The sequence below is a fragment of the Gorilla gorilla genome, chromosome 5, assembly GCF_029281585.2.
Source record: "Gorilla gorilla gorilla isolate KB3781 chromosome 5, NHGRI_mGorGor1-v2.1_pri, whole genome shotgun sequence".
Taxonomy (NCBI): Eukaryota; Metazoa; Chordata; class Mammalia; order Primates; family Hominidae; genus Gorilla; species Gorilla gorilla.
In genome coordinates, this window is record NC_073229.2 from 52700194 (window position 1) to 52725867 (window position 25674).

General features: G+C 42.3%; 1 protein-coding gene across 15 annotated transcripts in view; it reads left to right on the forward strand.

The window, feature by feature from the left end:
• The window catches only part of ANKS1A (ankyrin repeat and sterile alpha motif domain containing 1A), a 215469-nt gene that overhangs the window by 64149 nt on the left and 125646 nt on the right, over positions 1–25674 (forward strand). For 12 of the 15 annotated variants that reach the window (XM_055390220.2, XM_055390222.2, XM_055390226.2 and 9 more), the window contains exons 2-4: positions 17965–18045; positions 20734–20890; positions 23317–23379. In XM_055390220.2, the coding sequence (XP_055246195.1) occupies positions 17965–18045; positions 20734–20890; positions 23317–23379 (301 nt within the window). The remainder of the gene's footprint in view (positions 1–17964; positions 18046–20733; positions 20891–23316; positions 23380–25674) is intronic. The other 3 variants (XM_031011972.3, XM_055390223.2, XM_055390233.2) reach the window with 1 other exon arrangement.

Genomic DNA, 25674 nt, shown 5'->3' on the forward strand with positions numbered 1-25674 from the left:
AGGTATGTATAAGAGTAGGGAGGGTGATGGAGCCAGAAGGGTACCTGGGGTTAGATGCGGAGGTCCTTACTGCATGTCAGGCTAAGAAGTTTTTCCCATTGGTAAGAGAGAGCTCTGAAGCTCTTAAGTAGAAGGAAAACCTGATTAGTTAGCATTTAAAAAGTAGAATAGTGACAGCATCATAGAGAATGTTTTTTGTTTTTTTTCCATGGAGGAAGAGACTTGAGGCAGTCAAGCTCATTTTGGAGGTTATTTCAAGAGTAAGGCAGTGACTTTGGAAATAGGAAGGGACAAATTTATGAGCTGTTCTAGGATATAAAATAAATATCTGGGATTTAGTGACCCTCAAATTGACTCATTCACTTCCCCTAACCTCAGCCATGGCTGGGTTAGGTAGGAGTACATAGCTGTTAGGTACAATTCGTACAATGTCTTCTAAAGTCCACTAGCCTTTGAAATCACTGAGCCATTTGGTTCCTTCCCCTGGGGATGGGTACTGAAGTTGTGTGAGCAAGCTTGTTCTTAGCCTCTTTAATTGAAGAGCTCCATTCAGAAGCAGTGGGGAGTAATTGATGTTCATCCTCTAGAGGCTGAAAAAATCAAGGACCACAGGAAGCTTTTTATAAAGGAGGCCAAACCCAGAAATAAATTTTCTCCAGAACTCCTTCTTAAAAGGATTCTTAAATCTCATAACCAGAACGCTTTCTCTCTCTGGACTAGATCTGGCTTCACTTTTAAAAAGTGTTTGTGTGTATGTTGTTAAAGAAAAAATTACTTCTGACACTTCTTAAAATGGTTCAGTCCTTGAATCCAGGAGCTTGAGGTTACAGTGAGCTATGATTATGCTACTGCACCCTAACCTGGGTGACAGTGAGACCCTGTCTCTTAAAACAAACAAAAAAGGTAAGGAAGAGGTTTTTCTTTTCTCTGTTTTTTTTTTTTTTTTTTTTTTTTAGGGGGACGGAGTCTTGCTCTGTCGCCCAGGCTGGAGTACAGTGGCGCGATCTCGGCTTACTGGAACCTCCGTCTCCCTGGTTCAAGTGATTCTCCTGCCTCAGCCTCCCTCAGGTAGCTGGGATTACAGGCACCCGCCACCACGCCCAGCTAATTTTTGTATTTTTAGTAGAGACAGGGTTTCACTATGTTGGCCGGGCTGGTCTTGAACTCCTGACCTCAGGTGATCTGCCCGCCTCAGTCTCCCAAAGTGTTGGGATTACAGGTGTCAGCCACCGCGCCCGGCCAGGAAGACGTTTTTCAAGACTATTACAATAAGAGAGAGAGAGATCCGGCTTAACTCCAAATATGACAAGGGCAAGTGGGGATTGATAGCCAAGGAGCAAGGTGAAGGGGTCAGTGGGTAGAAAGCGACTTAAAGGAAACATCAAGGCTAGGGGGATTCTGGCTAAACTGACCTGACAGGATTCTTGCTGAAGGCAGGCCAAAGACTTAGACATCAACAGTGGAGGATGAGGAACTTGATCAGATAGCAAGGATGGGGGTGGGTGGTGGGTGAGGCTGGTTGTGGGGACTCAAACTTACTTAGCAGGATTCTTGCTAAAACCGGGCTGGGCAGGTGAAAGATAGAAGGTGAGGTGGCATGGAGGCAAGGTCAGGCCCTAGAAGGCTTTGAGGAGCCTGACTGAAGTTTGGTCAAGCAGAGTCTTTGCCAGTGTGTGTTTTATTACAAAAGTAATATATGCCTCACCTCCAGAACTAATTTGTCTTCAAAGCTTGGTATGTAGCCTTCCATGTGTTTGTAGAAGCTTAGAAAAATACTCTGTTCCTACAGAAATGAGATCATACTGTACTTACTGTTACGCAGCTGCATTTTCCACGTCGTAGATCTTCATTGTGTTTCATGTCAGCACACAGACACTGGTCTCAGTCTTTAGAATGCCTTGCCTCGTTTTATAGATTATTTACGAAAATTGTAAACTGGAAGTAATTTATATTTTATATTTTAAATTATTTATGTTCATTACTTTAAATTATATTATAAATTATATTTATATTTTAAATTCCAGTTGATAACTTTTTACATACATTATCCCATTTGTTCCATAAAATGATCCTCTGAGGGTGGGGATAGGGCAGGTAATATGTCCATTTTACATAGAGGTTACATGATTTATTAGACTTTGCAGCTAATATGTGTCAAGTCCAGGATTCACACATGTCAGTTGCATGTGTGAAAACAATTTTAGATCTTTGACATTCAGCTTACCTATAAACCACGTGTGGAATACTGTTTTTGTCTGTGGTGCTTTGGGACTTTTAGGAAATATATGTGGTGTATATAGGACCTAGACTCTGATAATAAATTTCATTTGAGACATTTATCCCTTTTAAGTGTATTATTAATTTCTATATTGAAAATTCTTGTCATTTTAATGTCCCCAAAATGACAAAATAATCATCTTAAATATTAAGATTAAATGAATTCAGTCAGTTTGTAGCAATACTTTCAATACTTACCTTAAGTAACAGACTTTGTCAGCTAATTGGATTTCTGGAAATGTTAATGGAAGTCTCTCAGTTAACTACCTCTACTCATGTCCCTCTGGGATTCATTTTCTCCCTAGAACATCACGCCTCTCTTTCTCAGTAATCTTTATTGGTTTCCTGGGACCCTGGAGAGAAAGAAAAGGCAAGACAGGATGAATGAGGAGTGGGGAATGTGAGGCGGGGCGGAAATGAAAGAATATGAGCTGTGGAGAATTCACCTTATTCAGGAATGAGAAAAACAGCAAGGAAAAAAGCCATTTCTCAGGAAGCTATATGGCATGGTGGTGAAGATTTTTGAGTTAAACCCAATGTCACCCTTTCTAGCTCTGCGACCCTGGGTAAGTTATTTCCGTCCATACTTGTCAATTTCCTAGGGTTTCCTTACAGAGTTCTTATGAGAAGGAAATAGTGGGTTATCTAATCCACTTAAAGTATACTTGGCCCATAGTAAACATTTAATCGATGTTAGCTGTTATTTCTAAGCTTTTTAGATGCAAAGTTCCAAGAAAGGAGTCTGAAAGTCTGGATCCAGTAAAATGACCATATAATGTATTGTTCAGGCCAGGATGCTGTTAATAATTGTGGGACAACAAATATAAGCCAGTATTTATGATTTCCCTAATGGGGGAGGCATCTGTGCCCCCAAAACTCTGACTGATTAAGGCAACTTTCCTTCCTACCACAGCCTAATTAAGCTAAGCCTCTGGACTTTGACAAGCCAGGGAGCAAATCATTCTTAAAAACTCTTTGACAGATAGACAAATACACACTCACTCACTCACTAAATCACAAAAGAAACTTTGCTTTTTCTTTCTAGGTAACATGTCTTAAAGTGATATGAGTCTGTACAAATTTTACTAAATATTTGTGCAGTATTGTTTACCCAAGAAATAACTTCGAAGAATATATTTAAGTTCTTTTTTTTTTTTTTTTTCCAAGACGGAATCGCACTCTGTCGCCCAGGCTGGAGTGTAGTGGCACCATCTCAGCTTATTGTAACCTCCACCTCCCGGGTTCAAGTGATTCTCCTGCCTCAGCCTCCTGAGTAGCTGGGATTACAGACTCGTACCACCACACCCAGCTAACTTTTGTATTTTTAGTAGAGATGGGGTTTCTCCATGTTGGCCAGGCTGGTCTTGAACTCCTGACCTCAGGTGATCCACCCATCCCGGCCTCCCAAAGTGCTGGGATTACAGGCGTGAGCCACCATGGCCCAGCCTAAGTTCTTATAAGTAGTTTCTGCCATTTAAAAACAATAATTTTGACACATCTTAAATAGTTAGGTCTCCTCATGCCTTTAGGTGTAGATTTTTCTTACCTGTTGAGTTCTCAGTATGTGCCACATGCAGTGCTTAATTGGTGGTGAGGATATAATGGCAAACAAAACATATTTGAATCTGCCCCTAAGTTGCTTGTGGTCCAGTGAGAAAGGCAATCAAGTAATGAAAAATTCAGAGCTCTAAACTGAGATTGTTTTAATGAAGGCAAAGTACAAGGAGTTCTACAGGAAGTTCTTGAAGAGCCTGACCCGGCCTGGGAAGGTGAGGAAGAAGTTCCCTGAGGAGAGTTTTGCTCAACACTGAATATCAATTAAAAAGGCAAGATGGGATGGGGGTCTGGGAAAGAGGCAGAAAGGAGCTTGGTCTTCTAGGAAAGAAGGTTCTGTATGTGGAATGCAGAAAACTGGGAAATGTCTGTTTTTTAAAAAATCAACCAGGCTCCATTGTGATCCCACACTCTTCCCACTGTTTGCAATGCCCTTGCTTCCCTTTTTCTTGCTAATGGCATTCCATTCATCCATCATCACTTTACAGTGTAATTTTTTGTTTTCATGTCTCTGACATCCTTTAGGACAGGGACTTGGTCTTATTTATTCATTGTAAGATGTTTAGAATAGCACAGCAACCTTTCTTCTTCTTTTTCCCTCTCCCCATAGTGCCAGGTACTTACTGTGTGCTTGCTACTTGGGAAGGGGGCACAAGACAGGCACTGTGCCTGTTGTCATGGAGCATGCACTGTAATGATTGTTTTGCTCATTGAGTAAATACGCTGAATGACTCACCCTTAGAATCAGAATTGTGGACTCTGGAGGCCATTTTCATAGAGTTTCAGCAGTTCTGTGCCTTCTTTACAGTTGTGCAGCAGAAACAATCAATGCTCAAGTGTTAAGAAGCCACTAATAAAGTAAGTTGAATTAAATAAGATAAAGGCCCCCCAAATAATAGTGAAGGCACTGGAGATATAAGGCTTGTTAAAAATATAATGTATATGTTAATCCTCATGAATACATCCTAATTACAGCAGAGAACTCTTGTAGTGTTGTCCACTTTGTGGTGGTGTGTTTCTCAGGCTGTCCTGTCCGTGTTCATATTGGAATGACAGTTTCACACTGTACTCATTCATGTGCTGTTCACTATCCACCTTTCTGTTATGGGGATTGAGAGGGAGCCGGTGTCTCACTTGCCCAGTGTAGCAATAACTTAAAATAATAATCCTTAGAGCAAATGTACAAGGAGGTTTCAAACAATTCATCATTGCTCTTGGGAAACCTATGGATTTGTGTGTGCGTGTGTGTGTGTGGTATTGTGTGTGTGCATTCACATTGCGGACAAGAAACAGAAGGGGTTAGAACAGAATAGCGAGAAGAGCAACATTGGATATAACTGCTATGTTTATCCTGAAGATAACTGTCCTTGGCAGGATAGAGGAAGGAACTCCTTGCTGGCTTTGTGGAACAAGGAGGCCATCCTTCCAAGTTCCTCGTGTGACTTGTGTCACGTGTGCAATTAAAATGGGGTGTCACCTTTCTTGCTTGTGTCTTTCTTAAGAGGGAGTAAACTTTTCAAAGTCACTGCTTTGCAGAACATGCTTAAACACAAAACCACAAGGTTCCCAGAATTATAGATTTCATAGTTGACAGGGGCCTGCCCACCTGTCACGTAGCATCAGCATCCTTTGTGCATCAGTCCCACTGGAAGGCCGTTTGTGCACACCTGATTCCCTTCCTGGAAAAGCAGCCATTTCCAGTTCTTAGTGCTTTCTTCTTCTGGTGTTTCCTCCGTGTTACTGATTGTTAGGCTTATGCTGTTATTTCTTTATTTTAAAATTTTAAACATCCTCTATTAGTCACTGTTAGCCTTCTTACACTCTCTGTCCACTGCCTCCCCCTTCATCCTTCAAGTATATCACAGCTTTTAGTTACATCAGTATTAAATGCTTATGTTTATGTTATTATGACTATTAGTATTATTTACCTGCTGAACCACTTATACTATAATTCTATTTTTTCTTGTACAATTAATTAATTTTCTTCCTGTTGATTTTTCTGAGTTTTCTTTTTTCTTTTCTTTTCTTTTTTTTTTGAGACAGAGTCTGGCTCTGTCACCCAGGCTAGAGTGAGGTGGCGTGATCTTGGCTCACTGTGACCTCCACCTCCCAGGTTCAAGTGATTCTCCTGCCTCAGCCCCCCAAGTAGCTGGGATTATAGGTGCCCACCACCACACCCAGCTAATTTTTGTATTTTTAGTAGAGATGGGGTTTCTCCATGTTGGCCAGGCTGGTCTCGAACTCCTGACCTCAGGTGATCCGTCCACCTCAGCCTCCCAAAGTGCTGGGATTACAGGCGTGAGCCACCACGCCTGGCCATTTTCTGAGTTTTCTATGTCCAGCTTATTCTTACTTCCCAAATCACAACTATAATTTTTAAGTATTCTTTTTTTACATCCTAGGCAGATACATCAGTTGATCATGTTGGTTTCGTTTCCTTCTGCAGATGCCCCCCTGGATTCCCAGCATTCTCCAGATATGGTCTCTAGGCCTGCTGTGTAGCTGATTCCCTTCACCCCGTTTCCTGGATACCCGTCTTCCTCTTTCTCGGTTTGCTCATTTGTTTGGTAGAGCACATCCTCCAGTCATTTCCTGATAAAAGAGTGTGTGGGAGGTAAAGTTTGAGACCCTGCATGTCTAAAAATATCCATTCTCTTTTTATACTTGACTGATTGGAAGTCATTTCACCTCAGAATTTTGAAAGCATTTCTCCTTTGTCTTATGGCTTCCAGAGGTGCTATTGAAAATTCTGGTGGCGCTTAATTCTTTGTATGCAAGCTGTTTTTTTTACTCTCAAACTGTGTTCTCTTTATCCCATTTATTATAAAATTTCACAATGTGACTTTTAAAAATTTCTTATTCATTATACTGAGCACAGGATGGACTCATAAGCGGAAGTTCAAGGAAAATTTCTTAAATTATTTCTTTGATGATCTTTTTTTCTCTCTTCTCTGGAACTCTTGGTCCTCGAATTTTATCTTTCCTATTTCCAACCTCTACCTTTGGTTCTACTTTCTGAGAGGTTTATTCTACTTTGTCTTCTGGATCATTATTTATATTTTTATTTATATTATTATTTTTAATTTCCAAGAACTTTTCACTGATCCTGGTTTTTGTTTTTTGTTGTTTGCTTTTTTTGTTTTTTGATCCTGTTCTTCTGTGATAATAGGTTTTCATTTTTGAGGTTTTATTTGGCTCCTTGTCTCATTTCTTTGAGTCATTTTTTTCTGTTTTTTTTTGGTTTTTTTTTGTGTGTGCTCTGTCTTTTCATGTTAAAGTCTTTTCCTCAAATGTCTGGCAATCCTTTGTTGTCACTTGTATTAAAGCGTGAGACACTAAAAAGCTGATTGGATGTTCTGTATAGAAGTGGGAAGAGATTGTCAAGGATGGGCTTTATATTAATATTATATAGGGTTATGGGATAGGAGCCCCCCCTGTTTTATTGGGAAATCCCCGAAAGCCATCATCTGTTGAACTTTTCTGTGGTATCATTTATTTTCTCCAGGAAAGAATCCCTCAACTTTCCTGTGTAGGGATGGGAGTGGAGCTCCCATTCCAGCATTATGGAAGCCAAGTGGATTAGGGGGTGCTGGGATCTCATCATTCAAGATAGAGACTTTCATTCAGGACCTCTGATTTCAGTACAGTTCCTTCCCCTACCTTCTACTGTTCCTAATATTCCTGCGTCTAGATCTAAGCTGGTTCTTACAGAATGAATCAACCCTCTCCTGTGCAGGTAGAGGAGTAATAGTCCCTGGCTGTCCTGGATGTGACAGCAGACCTGGTGGTCTAACACCTCTTTATACAGAATTTGTATTAAGTCCCAGTTTTCAGCCCCTCCCCGTCCCTGGCCTCCTCTGCCACCTGGTGCCCCTAATCCCTGAGCCTTCCCAAGGGTGCCTCTGTGAATTGGCATCGCCTTCACAGGCTGCGGAGATTCACTTTTTTCTCAGCTCTACTAACTTACCTACTTTTTATCTTTCAAAAAGGATCAACATTTTATGTTCAGTTATCTTCTCCTGTTCCTTTTGCCTTTTTGTTTGTTTTTACTCTGTTTTTAATGGGGTTCAGGAGAGAGCAGAAATAAAAGTACATGCTCAGTTTGTTAACTGAACTCTTTTGGCACTGTTGTGGGGCTTCTGTGTCTGACTGTTTCATGTCTGTGTGTTTTGTCTTCCCTTGGAGATTACAAGCTTCTCTGACAGTGGGGATGGTTTCATAGACTCCTTGTATCTCTCCTTTTACCCTCAACTGTTAAGTATGTAGAAAGCATTTTAGGAAGGATGTGTCAAATTCATTTGAGTAAGATGAAATCTTTTCTAAATTAGACTGATTTGAGAGAGTGTTTCCTTGTGTTGGAAAACTGCCAGCCCTTCCTGAGGTTCAGAGATAAATCTCACTTTGCAACAATAACCAAAAGAAGAAAACATTGAAAGCCTTTGGCAGAAAAAGGCTGATGAGACAAAACTCCTGTTTAGACCTTATGATTTAATGAAGAATTGTTGGAGAGCTGCCTAGGACCTCTCTTCCCCCTCAAGTTTATTGCTCCCTCTTTACAGGGTCTGTGATCCAGAAGGCCTTTATCTGACTTGATGCTTTGAGTCGTTGACCTCCTGAGAACTAATGCAGGAGGAGACCCACAGAGATGCATGTTGTTTTCTCTAAACATTCAGTGTCAAGGGACTGGAGAAACTGGAAGGAACATGCACTAGAGTCAGATGTGGAATTTTGTTTCCGTTCTCATGTAATCAACTATATGACAATCAGCAAGCCATTTGAACTTCAGTTTTCTTACCTGTAAAATGGAAATATCGGTATCTGTTTTCCTTCTTCATAGTATGCTTGTAAGAGTCAAGTATGGGTACCATGCATGCAAATGCATGTAAACATTTAGACATTGTCATTTCAAGTTATTTGGTGTGTAACCATGGTACAAACAAGGATGGGCTTTATATAACATAGGATTATGGGTTCCAGACCCTCATATTGACCTACTGACCAGACATCTACATATGGGAGTCAAAATTCATTTCAGCCTCAACAAATTCAAAATAAAACTCCCTCCCGCTCCCTTCTCTTCTCCCCTACCTCACGTCACCACAGTCACAAAACAAAGCAACCCTGGTTTTCCCCCAGAATTCTCACTACTCACCGAGTAGCCTGATGCAAACAGCCACCAGTGCACCCCAACCTGCATTTGACAAGGTCGTGTCTTTTCTATTGAATCTATCCTTTTTTCTCTGTCCTCTTTACACTGCATGAAGGTGTTTACTTCATGCCTGAATTACTAACTTCACCTGGGCTCCCTGGATCTAGTCACACACTTCTCTTAGTGTATCATTTACACACCTGCTCAGCATAATGATGAAAAAAAATTCTGAAATATGTCAGGCCATCACAACAGTATAGTGAATAACAAATGGACCATCTGAGTACCCGCCTCCCAGCTGTCAACAGAAGGATTTTTCTAAAATACCCATCTGATTATTCCCCACTTGAATCTCTTCAGCGGCATACAGGACCCTTTCTGATTTGACTCTGCCGGCCTGTTCAACCTTGCATTCACCATCCTTCCACTTGTATGCTCCAGCCACTCGTAGTTACTTGCAGGTGTCCCACTTTGCTGAGACTACTCAGGGGACAGTGAATTTGGATGTTGCCCCTTCATTTCTGCCTGGCTGCTTCCTTCTAAACTTTAAGGCTCAACTTAAGTATCTCCTCTTCTGTAAAACCTCTCTGTTCCTATTTCCCTTAAGCCAGTTTGTGTACTTCCTTCCCAGAATGTCACACACTGTACAGTATTGTCATTTGTTTACTGGTCTGACTTCCTCACTGAACTCAAGGGTGGGGACTGTCCAGTGCTGTGGCATCAACATTGATTGGATTCAACTGGATTGGACACTCTTCTGGCCCATTGAGATGCCATTACTTGTCTGTGTAAAGTAAGCAATAAAGTAGCTGGGCTACCACATGAATCATGTTTACTGCCAGCTAAGGCCACTTAGGGTATCATTCAGTCCAGAAATCTGACCTCACGCACATGAAAGTGGCCTGAGCACTTTGGTTCTAACTTATGGTTCTTCTGTCGCTGTGTTTTATGTACAGTCATCTCAGATGCAGTGTTCTTGTATGTCCCATCAAGAGATTGTTGCCATTCTTAATGGATGTAAATGTAGTAGGTTTGTTATACTGCATAGAGACTATGTCATACTGGGGTAATGTTGGTTCAGGGTTGGCAAGAATCTGATCTGGTAAGAGGGAATGAGCAGATTGCTGAAAACTGAATGTTAGAAGTTGCACCCTGGTGGCCCTGGGCCAATTCCTTACATAGTACTCTGTTCTTGGAAACATGAGGGATTTCCCTAAAAGACTTATAATATATGGTATGAATGAGCAGGATAAATAATTCACTGCGGCTCAGGATCAGATAGGATAAATATTGTGGTGAAGATGCAGTGGATGATCTGGAATATCTGAGAAGGGTGAAATTAATAGTAGCCAGTGCAATCAGGAAAGATGTTGAGGATCAGGGGACATTTGAGTTGGGCCACTTTCTGTGCTTGACAGAATAAATATCCCATTTGTCTTGCTTTTGCGATTCTTATTTGATTTCACAGAGACTTTAAGCAATTTTACCTCAAGTTTTCGCTTGAGTTTTGCTAGGTCTGAAGAGTGGTAAGTAAATTTAGCTATGAGTGTTGATGGATTTTTGAAATCAGATAGGAGGAACCCTGATTCTCTGTTAAGAGACTTAGTTTCTGATCACCTCAGTTTAGCCTTTAGAGCCTGTGCCTCCCCTTGTTTTGAAAGTGCTCCCCTTTCCTTCAAGTGTGGACTTTATGTCCTCCTCTGTTTTCTACCCCTGGCAGTGAACACTAGTAGGTGCTCAGCGGATGCCTGTGGAACTGAACTCACCTCGATGTCCTTTGTAATGTCCTCTGGCATCTCTGTGGGCAGAGCTCCCTGCTACTCCCCTCTCCAGCCACAGGTCAGGCATGCTCCTTCCCAGGGCTCCTGTGTTTGATGCTACTCTGCCTGTCTACCTCAGACCCCCTCACAGCTCTTTACTTTATTCAGATATCTTCTCAAAGATCACCTTCTTAGAGAGGTCTTTTCTGATGACCTTATCTCAAATATCACTCATTTCCTTTTTATCCCCTTCCTTTGCTGCCTCTGCTTCCTTTGCTCACTTTTGGCCCTTATCACCACATAGGCATCATAGGATCTATTTGTTTGCTTATTCGCTCACTCTCTCCCTCCTCCTAGAAATCAAGCTCCATGAGGGCAGACTTTGTCTTTTTCCATCTGCATCTTCAGCCCCTAGAAGGCGCACTTCACGTGTCTGCTGAGTACATGCGTGAGTAGCTCCATAAACAGGACCTCATTTGGCTCCTTCACCAAATAGAGTGGGCTGTTTCTATTCATCAAAACCTCCAAATCCAGCACAGTGCCCGGCATGTCTACACATGCAGTCAGTTTTTAAAGGAATGGAGAGAGGCCTTTGAGGGGGGATTCAAAAGCCACAGGGCCTCACCAGTCATATTCTTCCATGCCCTCCACAGTGCTTTAGATGCCATCCCAAAACATAGGTGCCGCCGAGGTGCATAGGGCAAGGCTTGCTGTGCTTCAGCATCATGTGAAAGCAGGTAAGCTTTTTTGACATGCTAGGCCTCTCAATACTGTTATACTTGCTCAAGCTTCTAGAAATTTCCATGAATGATTTAAGTCCTGGGGAGCCCATCATGGTAGACTTTACAAATGCAGAGACAGTAGTGTGGAAAATCAAGTGAATTGTCCAAGGTCAAAAAATGACAAGTGGCGGAGGCGAGTTTTGAAGTCAATTTGGCTAACCGCAGAGCCCAAGCTCCTAACTTAGGTTCCATAGCTTCATCACGCAGGATTGCTGTGACTGCTCCAGGACCCATTAAGATCAGTCTGAGCATTTGTCTTGCAAGTCAAGGGCAGCTATTGCATTTCTGCACAATCTTTACAGGTTAAACTTTGCTTAGGAATCTCCTAGGCTGTGTTTAAGGTTGTTTTCTCTGGTTCTTGATGCATTATATGCTGCTTTTGTTTGTCGGTGAGCAGCCCTTTTGTGCTTACAGTTTTAGAAAACCTAATAGGACAGCTGTGATAGGGAGGAAGACCTAGATTGTAAGTAACTCTTTTCTTGAGCTGCCAAAAAGGAAGAAACTTGGGTGGAGGGGGATGTTACTACCATCCTGTCTGAAGCTGAAATACCAAACAAGGAGATTATAGTTCTCCAGTTTCGTTTAGATTTTGTTTAATGTGTTCCCCAGTCCCCAAAACTTCTACATGGGCTTTTGGAGGAGAAGGTAGAGAAAAAGAAGGAAAAAAGGCCTCTGGTTGGAAACGTTGCTGCTTTTTGCAGTGAAGTCACTATCTTTTTTCCTTTTCTTTTCTAATTGTTTTGAGGGAGTTTTAGTGCTGACATAGGATGTCCAAACTTAATCACCTTTAAACCAGTCACGGAGGCAAAAGTTAGAAAACGATGAAAGGCTTGCTTCATCCTGCCTTTTTGTTAAGATCAAAGGCAGTTTAAATCTTAGTTTCAGGGTTCCTTGGGGACACGAACTGAGAGGGCTGAGATAGTTGAGTTCTAATAGAACTAAATTGGTCGCTGATAGGCCCGCACTCAGCCGCTTTAACCAGCCTTGGTATTTCCTCTTTCGCAGCTCTTCTTAATTATTCTAGTCATCGCATTGCTGCTGAATTATGTCCACTACATATTCACTTCATGTTGTTGTTCCAGTTAGATCAGACAGTCCTTGTTTGGCCAAATGCCATGAGCTCCATCAAAGAGAGTTTTTGATCTGCCACTGATTTCGTATGTGATTTGGGGCAAATAATTTGTTTTTAGATTCTTAGTGTCACCTGTGCTATAATGATGATATTTTCTCTTGTGTGGCAATTTGAAAATAAGTGTGACAATGGTACCTCACAGATTTTCCAGATCCATGTCACTTGCCATCACCCTGATCCATTGTCAGGCATAGTCATATACTTTTTGGTTTGGAAAATGAGGTCATTGTACAAATGTGTTAAAGAGATTTAATTGCATTTAGCTCCTTGTTTAGAAAGTGCTGTAGAAGTTCAGGCTTAGTGGAGGATGGGGTATCACGATGTCCCTCAGGCTCCTCACCTTGTCTTCACCATCCTTAGTTGGCAATGAACAAATAGCCTAGATATCAAAATAGATGTATCTTGCTTTTTAAAGATTTATTTTTAATTGACAAAAACTTTATATATTTGTTGTATACATTATGATGTTTTAAAATAGCTATACATTATAGAGTGGCTAGATTGAGCTAATTAACATATATATTACCTCACATATCATTTTTATGGTGAGAACACTTAAAAACCAACTCTTGGCCAGGCGCTGGGGCTCATGCCTGTAATCCCAGCACTTTGGGAGGCCAAGGCAGGCGAATCACCAGGTCAGGAGATCAAGACCATCCTGGCTAACATGGTGGAACCCCATCTCTACTAAAAATACAAAAAAAATTAGCCAGGCATGGTGGCATGCGCCTGTAGTCCCAGCTACTCAGGAGGCTGAGGCAGGAGAATCGCTTGAACCCGGGAGGCAGAGGTTGCAGTGAGCCGAGATCCCACCATTGCACTCCAGCCTGGGTGACAGAGCGAGACTCTGTCTCAAAAACAAAACAAAACAAAACAAACAAACAAAAACACCAACGCTCTTAGTGCTTTTTTTCTTTCTTTCCTTCTTTCTTTTTTTTTTTTCTTTTGAGATGGGATCTTGCTCTGTCGCCCAGGCTGGAGCACAATGGCACGATCTCGGCTCACTGCAACCTCTGCCTCCCAGGTTCAAGCAGTTCTCCTGCCTCAGCCTCCCGAGTAGCTGGGATTACAGGCATGTGCTACCACACCCAGCTAATTTTTGTATTTTTAGTAGAGGCGGGGTTTCGCCTTGTTGGCCGGGCTGGTCTCGAACTCCTGACCACAGGTGATCCGCCTGCCTCAGCCTCCCAAGGTACTGAGATTACAGGCATGAGCCACCACACCCGGCTCCGATTTTTAAGATTATAATACGTTGTTATTAAGTATAATTGCCTTATTGTACAGTAAATCTCTTGAATTTATCCCTCCTGACTGAAATTTTGTTCCTTTGACCAACATCTCCCCAACATCACCCCCTCCAGCTCCTGGTAACCACCATTCTATGCTCTGCTTCTGTGAGTTCAACATTTTTAGATTCCATATGTAAGTGAAATCATACAGTATTTGTCTTTTTGTGCCTGGCTTATTTTATTACCATAATGTCCTCTAGGTTGATAAATGTTATTACAAATGACAGGATTTTCCTTCCTTTCCTAAGGAAAGTATGTCATTGTTTATATATACCACATCTTCTTTATTCATTTGTCCATTGATGGACAGGTAGGTTGATTCCATATCTCAGCTACTGTGAGTAATGCTGCAATGAGCATGGAAGTGCGGATATTTCTTCCATATACTGATTTTATTCCGTTTGGATATACCCAGTAGTACAATTGCTGGTTCATATGGTAGTTATATTTTTAATTTTCTGAGGAACTTCGTACTGTTTTCTGTAAATGGCTGTACTAATTTTTGTTTTTACCAACAGTGTGCAAGGTGCTCTTTTCTCTACATCCTCGCTAACACTTACCTTTTGTCTTTTCGGTAATAGCCATTCTAATAGGTGTGAGGTGATATATCATTTTGGTTTTAATTTGCATTTCTCTAATGACTGGTATGTTGAGCATTTTTTCATATACCTATTGGCCATTTGTATGTCTTCTTTTGAGAAATGTCTTTTCAGATCTTTTGCCCAATGTTTCCAATCAGGTTATTTGCTTTCTTGCTATTGAGTTGTTTTGAGTTCTTTATGTATTTTGGATATTAATCTCTTAGCAGATGTATGGTTTGCAAATATTTCCTCCTATTCCATAAGTGGTCTTTTTACTGTGCTGGCGGTTTCCTTTGCTGTACAGAATCCCACTTTTTCTACTTAAAATTTATCTTACGATTCTAAACCTAATATCTACATGCTCATTAAAGTGGCTTGTCACCCATATACAGCTGTGTTTTATTAACATTTTGACTTTTTTTGTCTTCTTTTCCTTGCGCATAGATGATTCCCCCTTTCTTTTACAATATTATTATTATAAAAGCACTATGTGAATAGATTCTCACTGTTAAGTGTTTTAAACTGTGGTAGAATACAGAACGCAATAGGAAAGTCTCTCTTCATCATCTGCAGTGCTCCCTAACACAGAGATTTTCTTCCCCAGAGGTGAGCACAGTCAGCATTTGGTGAGTGCTCTTCCAGTCACCATCCATTTGCAGCGGTGTGTTATACAATGCCTTCTTTCGTCGCTTTCTTATAACATGGTATGTCTTGGGAAATCTTTCCATGTCAGGACTTAAAGGTCCAATTTGTTTTCTTTCCTTTGTTATTACTGTTGTCGTTGATGGTTACGTAGTATTGTATTTTAGGAGTATACCTAATATTTTACTGCTTGCCTATGGATAGACATTAAGTTTTTAGTTTTTAACTCTTATAATGAAGCAGTCCTGTACCAGCATGTGTCGTTGTGCACATGTACAAGTATTTCTGTTGAGTAATTGCCTGGAAGTGGAATTGCTGGCTCAAAGTGAATCCTATTTTTGGTTTTGATCGATGGTGCCAAATTGTCTTCCCAAAGGAATTTACCAGTTTAAACTCATACCAGTGGTGTTTAAGAGTGCTTGTTTTCCTAATATTTAGAAACACTTGATAATATCATTATGTTCATTTTTGTCAATGAATGTTTTAATTTGCATTCTTCTAGACTGTGTCTCTGTAGATCTGACCTTGTCTACTTTCTGCTTTTTAGTAATTCCTCAGCATTGCTGCTTACTTGATGGTGTCTTTTAAAATTTTCTTGGTGTGAATCTGTTTATCTGTCTATAGCTCTCTATCTGTGTAGGGTGGGTTATCTTTTCTGTCACTTCAGGGAACTTTAGACAGGAGGTAGAGTAAACTTGTGCACTTAATCTACTCTCCTGATAAATTTCATCCTTTCTGAGCTATGACTATATAGTATTTACAATTTTGTTTCTTTCTTCTCCTTAACATTATAATCTTTTTTCTGTCTTATTACATAGCAATGTAACTGGTATATGATATTCTACTCTGTGTCTGTACTGTAGTTATAATAATTTGTCTGTTGATGCCTATTGCTAAAATTTTATTTTATTATTTATTTATTTTGAGACCGAGTCTCACTCTGTCGCCTAGGCTGGAGTGTAGTGGTACAATCTTGGCTCACTGCAGCCTCCGCATTCCAGGTTCAAGCAATTCTCCTGTCTCAGCCTCCTGAGTAGCTAGGACTACAGGTGCCCGCCACCATGCCCGGCTAATTTTTGTATTTTTAGTAGAGACAGGTTTCCCTATGTTGGTCAGGCTGGTCTCAAACTTCTGACTTCAGGTGATCCACTCGCCTTGGCCTCCCAAAATGCTGGGATTACAGGTGTGAGCCACCGTACCCAGCCAAAATTTTATAAATAATATTGTTTCCAACACTGAGCATAAAGGCTCTGGGCTCAGATGGCTTTACTGGTGATTCTTTATAATTTTAGTGGTCTGTCATTGTCTTTTTTTTTTTTTTTTTTGAGATGGAGTTTCTCTCTGTCTCTCAGGCTGGAGTGCAGTGGTGTGATCATGGCTCCCTGCAACCTCTGACTCCTGGATTCAAGCAATTCTTCTGCCTCAGCCTCCCGAGTAGCTGGGATTATAGGTGCACACCACCACAACTAGCTAATTTTTGTGTTTTTAGTAGAGGGTTTCACCATGTTGAGCAGGCTGGTGTCAAACTTCTGGCCTCAACTGATTGGCCCGCCTCAGCTTCCCAAAGTGCTGGGATTATAAGCATGAGCCATCGCACCTGGCCTGTGTCATTGATTCTTCAATATGGAAATGAGTAGACAGCTCTCCAGCTGACCTGTGACTTTAACCTAACACTGATACCATCCAGTAACAGTAGCACAAAAAGCAAGAACTTTAAATCAGTCTCAATTATGAATATAGATCCTAAATAATCTACTCTCAAGTAGATGCTCTCAAGTAGAATTTACCAATAAGGTCATAATGGAAATGGCCAATTAAGTTTACTCCAAGAATGGCTTAATATTAAGAAACCTATTGATAACATATTAGGTTGTAAAATGTGAAAAACTATTATCTCCATAGATGCAGAAAATATATTTAACCAACTATTTCTAATAACACTTTTTGGGGGAAAAAAAATAGGATACTTCCTTTACAAGTTACAGAGTATCTACCTCAAACCATTAGAGGCATTCTCATTAGAAGCAGGAACAAAACAAGTTTGCCCTCTGCTACTTGATATTATTTTAGAAGCTCTAGCCAATGCAGTGAAGTTTGCAGAAACAGAAATAAGAACTAAGGCTTTTAGGATTATTTGATATTATTTTAGAAGCTCTGGTCAATGCAGTAAGGCCAATGCAGAAACAGAAATAAGAACAAAGGCTTTGAAGATTAAGTAAGGTAACATTTCAGCTTCCCTCCTATGGTATTTTTAAGTCAGATAAGACACTCCAATTATAGATTTTTTTTTTTAATTAATAAGACATCTTTACAAAGGAAAGGCAAAATCGTCTCTTGCATCTTAAGACACGTCTCCTGGTGCTTTTTTGACCTTTATCCTTGTTCGTTGGCTCGTCTTGATTATCTGATCTGTGTTGAGGTCTCTCTCAAACCTTCAGTCACCAGTACAGGAGTGAGTGGTCAATACCTGTGACTGGCAGAGAGGTTTGGTTCTGTCTTTGATGACCTTTCAATGAGCTGTTTTTGCAATCCTGGGAGTAGTAGAAGAACAGACCCTTAAGCGATGACAATGTTGTCTTGACACTTGACTCTGTTCAGCAAACCATTGCAGTGTACCCTCAGTGCTATGCATCTCTGCAGTGTATAGCTGCTGTGTGTTATCAGGAGTCATTTGGAAGTAACTGGTCTGGTTGAACACCACACAGAAATCTTTACTAATTAGCTAGCTATCTCTAACTTTGGTTTGTGACATCGGTCTGTGAAATCTATGTCTCTCTCTCTTTTTTTTTCCCTGATAGCATGTGGAGAGGGCCAAATGTGAACTGTGTTGACAGCACTGGCTACACACCCCTGCACCATGCTGCTTTGAATGGTCATAAGTAAGTATCAATGTACTACATCCCTGCCTTCACCCTTCAGAACCCAGGCCTTCACGTTGCCTTTTCATTTCCTAGAAAAGTTTGCTGGCTGAGCTTAGTGGTTCATGCCTGTAATCCCAGCACTTTGGGAGGCCGAGGTGGGAGGATCACATGAAGCTGAGTTTGAGAGCAGCCTGGGCAACAAAGCAAGCCTCCATCTCCACAAAAAAAAAATTTTTTTTTTTAATTAACCAGGCATGGTAGCATGCCTGAAGTCCTAGCTACTCAGGAGGCTAAGGCAGGAGGATTGCTTAAGCCCAGGAGTTTGAGGCTGCAGAGAGCTATGATTGTGCCATTGCATTCCAGCCTGGGTGACAGAGCGACCCTATCTCTAAAAAACAAAAACAAAACAAAGGTTTGCTAAGCGGTGGCACTGAGAAACAGAGAAAAACAAACCTAAGTTCAGTTCATTCAGCATTTCTGTGTCTTTCTTTCGTGTATAATTTAAACATCCTTCCCCACCCTACCCACCAAAAAATCTTCAGCCAAGAGTTAAGTTTTACCTTTTCTTCTGCTTGTTCTTTTTCCCTCTGGAATGTTCCAGTGCTACATAATGTTCTAGGTATGATGATCAAATTTGGGGCAGCCAGAACATAAAGTGGCTGGAATCTATTAGGTAACTAACTGCTCAATAAACTGAAAATAGATTAAGTGGTCATGAGAAAGCTGTCTTCTGTTTCAATAGTTATTTATTTACTCTCTCTTCTTGCCTGCCATTCTTTCCTCATAAAATTAGCCCTGTACACAAGAACCCCTTTTAAGGGGAAAAAAATACATTAAATGGCCTGTGTAATTCTCCTGAGTATAGAGAAATTATTAGGAACTGGGTGGGATTTGTGTGGAACGTTCTCTGGAGGAGGCATGCTTTGGGGAGAATTTGAGAGAGAAGGCATAGGCTTAAGTGATTGGGCACTGCCTTTCAGGTTGCCCAGCAAAGGGGCAGGCATTGTCGGGGAGCACAGTGAGTGGGTTTGCCAGGATGTCGAAGAATGTAAACCAGAGTGTAACAGAATAGAAGGTGTTAAAGGAAAACAAGTACTATAGGCAATAAGTAGCAGCAGTGTCGTTTTTTTGTTTTTGTTTTTGTTTTTGAGATGGAGTTTCATTCTTGTTGCCCAGGCTGGAGTGCAGTGGCATGATCTTGGCTCACTGCAACCTCCACCTCCCGGGTTCAAGCAATTCTCCTGCCTCAGCTTCCTGAGTAGCTGGGATTACAGGCGCCCGCCACCACACCCAGCTAATTTTTGTATTTTTAGTAGAGACGGGGTTTCACCATGTTGGTCAGACTGGTCTCAAACTCCTGACCTCAGGTGATCCACCTGCCTCAGCCTCCCAAAGTGCTGGGATTACAGGCATGAGCCACTGCGCCCGGCCAGCAGTGTAGTTTTTATGAGAGATTATTGGAACCATTTTAGATTTTGCTGAGCAAGGAGCTCCAGAGCCCTCACTACCTTAGAGTATTTTGTGTCACTTGTCCAATATTTGACCCACCCTAATTGACTCCAACATACCAAAAAGAGGCAGTGGTTGTTTCCTTCAACATTAAACATTTCTAAAATATACTGAATATGATCATTAAGTCTTTTCTGTAGCCGTCTTAGATATAGCTAAAAAGAAATCTATAGAGAACACTGTTCCCATATATAGTGGGGTAATCTGAATTAAAGTGAATCTTGAACTTAAATGACTATAGTTTGTTAGCCAAGTTCATTTCCAGATGCTATTTTTATTTACAGTGGGGATTTTCTTTGACCTCACATTCATAGAGATAATTATATACTGGTATGTGTTTAATTAGTGCTGTCACCAGGAAAAAAGCAAGTTCCTCTTTCTGGGGATATCAAATGATACCATATGTGTCTGGCTTACTTTTGCAATAACTATTTATTTATTTATTTATTTATTTATTTTGAGAGAGAGTCTCGCTCTGTCACCCAGGCTAGAGTGCGATGGCGCAATCTCAGCTCACTACAACCTCTGCCTCCTGGGTTCAAGCAATTCTCCCTGCTTCACCCTCCCAAGTAGCTGGAATTATAGGTGCCCACCACCACACCCAGCTAATTTTTGTATTTTTAGCAGAGACGGGGTTTCGCCATGTTGGCCAGGCTGGTCTTGAACTCCTGACCTCAGGTGATCCACCCTCCTCAGCCTTCTAAAGTGCTGGGATTACAGGCGTGAGCCACTCTGCCCAGCCTGCAATAACTTTTGTTCTGCTTGGTCTCTCTGCTTTCAGCTCCTACATCACTAAATGCTCTGAATAATGTGGTGAATAATAATATTTGTCTTCTGTGATTACTTTTATGTAAATTCAACACTTGAATGCTGTTTAAACATCATAAACAAGGAAACAGGTTTGGACAAAGAGTCCAGACATTTTCAAAGTAGTAGAAAACAGACGGATTACCAAGAAAGCCTAAACAGAGAGGTGATGAGTCAGCATAGCATGGCTCAAGGTGGTTCTGCTGCGTATCAGCAGCTGTACAAGTAGCTCATGGAATAAAAGGAAAAGCTGGGGTGGTGAGCTCAGGTAGAGACATAGGAGCCAAATGAGATATCTGTGAAAGGGCTTTGTGCCATATAGGTGTAAAGAGCTGTTAGCTGGAAAGACTTCTGAGTTCTACCAACTCATGATTGATTTTTGCCTTCTAGGGATGTGGTCGAGGTTCTTCTGAGGAACGATGCGCTGACCAACGTGGCTGACTCAAAAGGCTGCTACCCTCTGCATTTGGCAGCCTGGAAAGGAGATGCCCAGATAGTGCGGTTGCTCATCCATCAAGGGCCTTCACACACCAGAGTCAATGAACAGGTCGGAAGGAAGGGAGGCTTTCCTTCCTCCATTCAGCTATAGCCGGATGTGGCAACCCCATCACCATCTTAGCCCCATAGTTCAAATCTCAGAGAACCAGCTCTTCCTTTTTTTTCTTTTTGATAATCAGTTCCTTAGCATGGAACCACCTCTTCCATACCCTAAATGTGATTCCCCTCTTCCCAGTTCTACTCTTCTTAGTAGATCTTATACTATGAGGATGTATTTTATATGCATTTGACTCATGCATATTTGGAATAGTACTAGAATAAAAATGTATACACAGTCAGCCCTTCGTTTCCAGGACCTCCCCATAGATACCAAAATCCAAGGATGCTCAAGTCCCTTATGTAAAAACGGCAAAGTAACATTAGCTGTCTCTGTCTGTGGGTTCCGCATGTGCAGATTTAACTAACCATGGATGGAAACCTGTGGATATGGAGGGCCAACTGTATTCACTTTATGTGCAAAATTTAAAATAATGCAAACCCTACAAAATTGCATGGAGTCAGTTTCAAGCTGGTGAGCTTAATTAACTGTGGGCTGGGTGTGGTGACTCATGCTTGTAATCCCAGCACTTTGGAAGGCTGAGGCAGGAGAATTGCTTGAGGCCAGGAGGCCAGGAGTTTGAGACCAGCCTGAGCAACACAGTGAGGAGCCCCAACCCCCCAGGCCCCATCTCTATAAAAAATTAAAAAAAAAAAAAAGGCCGGATGTGGTGGCACACACCGGTAGTCCCAGCTACTCAGGAGGCTGAGACGGGGGATCACTTAAGCCCAGGAGTTTGAGGGTGCAGTGAGCCATGATCATGCCACTGCACTGCAGCCTAGGTGACAGAGTGAGACCCTGTCTCAAAAGTAAAAGTAAATTCTGTTTATGCCAATGACATGGCAATGTAACTTTCCCAGTGTTTGTCAGTACTGTGTAAACCATGCTGTTGTTTTACATACATCAGAACTTGCAGCAGTATAAGTACTCATGCTAGTGCCAAAAAATGAACTCACAAATCAGGAACATGTGAGGGGAGGTCAGAGGTGATTCAGTGGAATGAAGATCATTTCCATGATGTCCTCCGAGTAAGCATGCTTTGAAAAAGCAGAGATGATTCTTAGAAAATGAAAAAGGCAGGATTTGAGCAAAAATAACCTTATAATGGCCATGGATTTAGTTACTCTGAGAATATACCTGTTCTTTACATTTATATCTTTGGAAAAAATTGTACTTGGATTATGCAAGTTTTAAACAAGCCTCTTACAAATACAACTCCCTGTCATTTGGATTGGAAGTTGTGTGCAAGTTTGAGAGGAGACGGGCATTCCTTATATGATAAGCCATTCTCCCCTTTCCTCTCTCTGCTCTGAACTGAAGCAGATACTTTTCTCAGTTCCTAGAAGGAGGGAGATATTGATGTTTCTCAGTAAGCTTAGGACTGTTTTTCTAATGACTTTGCCGAGAGGGGATTGTTAAATTACCTGTAGGATTAGATCAAAGTTTTCCCTCAAAAAATAGGAAATTATCCTGGCAAGTCCATCTGTCAGGAGACTCATGCAGTTCTCAGTTAGCTGTTAAAAGCATGACTTTGATTCTGAGAGGGGCAGCTTCATTCTGAGACATGAGAAAATTAAAACAGTGCTCCCAAATCTCTTGATTTGGAGATTGTGTGTATATAGCTGTTAATCAGCCTTCCTTTCCCCTTTTGGGCTGTATTTTCTGGGTAGGTGAACAACGGACATTTAAAATCATCAGTGAGGATGTTTATTTATAACATTTGGGAATGAAAAGTATCTGTTTAGAATTACCTCTTTAGAATCTAAGTGCAATTTTACTCCTCCTAGCTAAAGTGGTCATTTCTCTTCTCTGGAGGAAATGCATAATGAAATTTGCTTGTAACTAATATTCTTCAATGTTGGAAAGACTGGTCATCCATTAAAGTCCTTCTCATTTAAGAAATTTTCAGCAACCATTTCTAATCCTCTTTGCTCACGTTTGCCTTGAAACACAGCTGCTTGGATTTTTGAGCTACTTGAGTGTGCTAGCTTAACCTGCTCACAGCTGCCTCCTGCTTGGAGTATCAGTTGATAAGTGGGACCCCAGCCCAGTGCTTTGAGTATCTGGTAGGCAGGTGGTGGGCAGAAGGTGGGCAAGATGTCTGCAGTAGCTTGAAGACTTTAATGGATCTAGCTAGTGGTTACAAGTACTATATTGATTCATTTTAAAACCATTAATATGGTTCCAGTAGGATGCTTAGATTAAAGGGGGGTAAGAGTAAGGTGCCCTGGAGGTTGTCTTTCTTATTAACTTCCCTTTGAGGCATCCAGAGGGCAGATTCAAGTTGTTCTAGGGTTGGGTTCCCTCAGGGCTGTGTATTGCTTTGATATATTTCATCCATTTTGTCATCACTTTTTCTTTTCCTCTCCTTTTTGTAGAATGCTCTTGAGATCAAAGAACTCAAAAAGTACGGCCCCTTTGACCCTTATATCAATGCCAAGGTGTGTACTTTGCTGCCAGGAATTCTCTGCATCATTTCTCCAAGCTGTACCTCTTCTTTGGTCCTCTCCGCTTCTACTCTTGTCCACTCAGGGTCCTCCTCATCACGCTGACTGTTGTCTGCTTCAGTCCATCTGCTTTTGGCTTGTCTGGGAATGGGAAAATGCAGCTGCAGTAGGTTTTGGCTTTATTTTTAAAACCCATACTAATTTGGGAAATGGTGGGTGGTTTTTTCTGGAATATTTGAAATGGCAGGAATGGGGAAATAGAAAGGACCATATTACATACTTAATTTACAATTTTGATTCTTAAAATTTTTTAAATGTAGTTAAGAGATGTCAAATTATCTTACTTTTTAAATAAGCATAGAAAAAATGATTAAGTTGTACCTCCTGGAATTAAAAAATATTTTTAACCTACTTTCTATTTGTCTTTTGAAATGGAATCTGATTTTCAGGTTTCAATAGCTAATGGTGGAGATGTGGAGGAAAGGACATGGGTGATCCATTTTATTCCTTTAAAAGCTGTTGCATGACTCTTCTCTCATCTCCTGGAGTTTGTGCATCTCTGCCTGATGCTTTAAAACCACGACCCAATATCTCCAGCCATTAGCTTCTCTCTGCTTGATCACTCTTGACCCAGGAAGCGTTCTGAAATAGGAAACAATGTTGCAGGACCAAGGGAGCCTTAGTCTCCCTCCCTGTGAGGCTGGGACAAAGAGTAGTCTGATGGGCCTGGTGATTAACAGGCCAGCCCTGTCTGCCCCTCAGCCTTTACCACATCTGAGCAGCAGAGCTTGTTCATTGGGTGATGGTGTTAGCCTCTTTCCTTGGTGCTCTCACCCGCTGGTTTTGGTCAAAGATTTTATTCAGATGAAGTTTGCTTTTTGGCAACAGTCTGGAGTGTGCTCGAGACACTGCATTATCCACATTAGCTACCTTTTACTTGTTCTGAAAACAGCTGCCTTGGGGAAGAGAAACATAAGGTACTTCTGTATGTTTCCAAACACAAGGCAGATATTTCATGCTTTTGAGAAATAGTGATTTAGCAAAGGAAGCCCCCTATGGGCTGGACCTAGGAAGGCCCTGTGGGAGATTTTGTTCAGCTGTTGGGTCTTAATGGTAGAGAAGCAATTTGACCTCAGGTAGTGGAGCACATCAGCTTTGTTTTGGCTTACTCTTTCTTACCTCCTTCCCCTTCCCTTCCCCTTCCCCTTGCCCTCCCCTTCCCTTCCCCTTCCCCCTCACTTCCCCTTCTTTTCCCCTTCCCCGTCCCTTCCCCTTCCCCGTCCCTTCCCCTTCCACTTCCCTTCCCTTTCCGCTTCGCCTCCCTTCCCCTTCCCTTCCCCTTCCACTTCCCTTCCCCTTCCACTTCCCTTCCCCTTCCCTTCCCCTTCCGCTTCGCCTACCTTCCCCTTCCCCTTCCCTTCCCCTTCCCCTTCCCTTCCCCCTCCCTTCCCCTTCCCTTCCCCTTCCCTTCCCCCTCCCTTCCCCCTCCCTTCCCCCTCCCTTCCCCCTCCCTTCCGCCTCCCTTCCCCCTCCCTTCCCCTTCCCCTTGCCCTTCCCCTTCCCTTCCCCTTCCCCCTCCCTTCCCCTTCCCCTTGCCCTTCCCCTTCCCTTCCCCTTCCCCTTCCCTTCCCCTTCCCCTTCCCCTTCCCTTCCCCTTCCCCTTCCCCTTCCCTTCCCCTTCCCCTTCCCCTTCCCCTTCCCCTTCCCTTCCCCTTCCCCTTCCCTTTCTCCTTCCCTTTCCCTTTCCCTTTCCCTTCCCCTTCCCTTCCCCTTCCCCTTCCCCTTCCCTTCCCCTTCCCTTCCCCTTCCATCCCCCTTCCCCTTCCCTTCCCCTTCCCCTTCCCCTTCCCCTTCCCCTTCCCTTCCCTTCCCCTTCCCTTCCCCTTCCCTTCCCCTTCCCTTCCCTTCCCCTTCCCTTCCCCTTCCCTTCCCCTTCCCCTTCCCTTCCCCTTCCCCTTCCCTTCCCCTTCCCTTCCCCTTCCCCTTCCCTTCCCCTTCCCCTTCCCTTCCCCTTCCCCTTCCCCTTCCCCTTCCCTTCCCCTTCCCTTCCCCTTCCCTTCCCCTTCCCCTTCCCCTTCCCTTCCCCTTCCCTTCCCCTTCCCCTTCCCTTCCCCTTCCCCTTCCCTTCCCCTTCCCCTTCCCCTTCCCCTTCCCTTCCCCTTCCCTTCCCCTTCCCTTCCCCTTCCCTTCCCCTTCCCTTCCCCTTCCCCTTCCCCTTCCCCTTCCCTTCCCCTTCCCCTTCCCTTCCCCTTCCCCTTCCCCTTCCCCTTCGCTTCCCCTTCCCCTTCC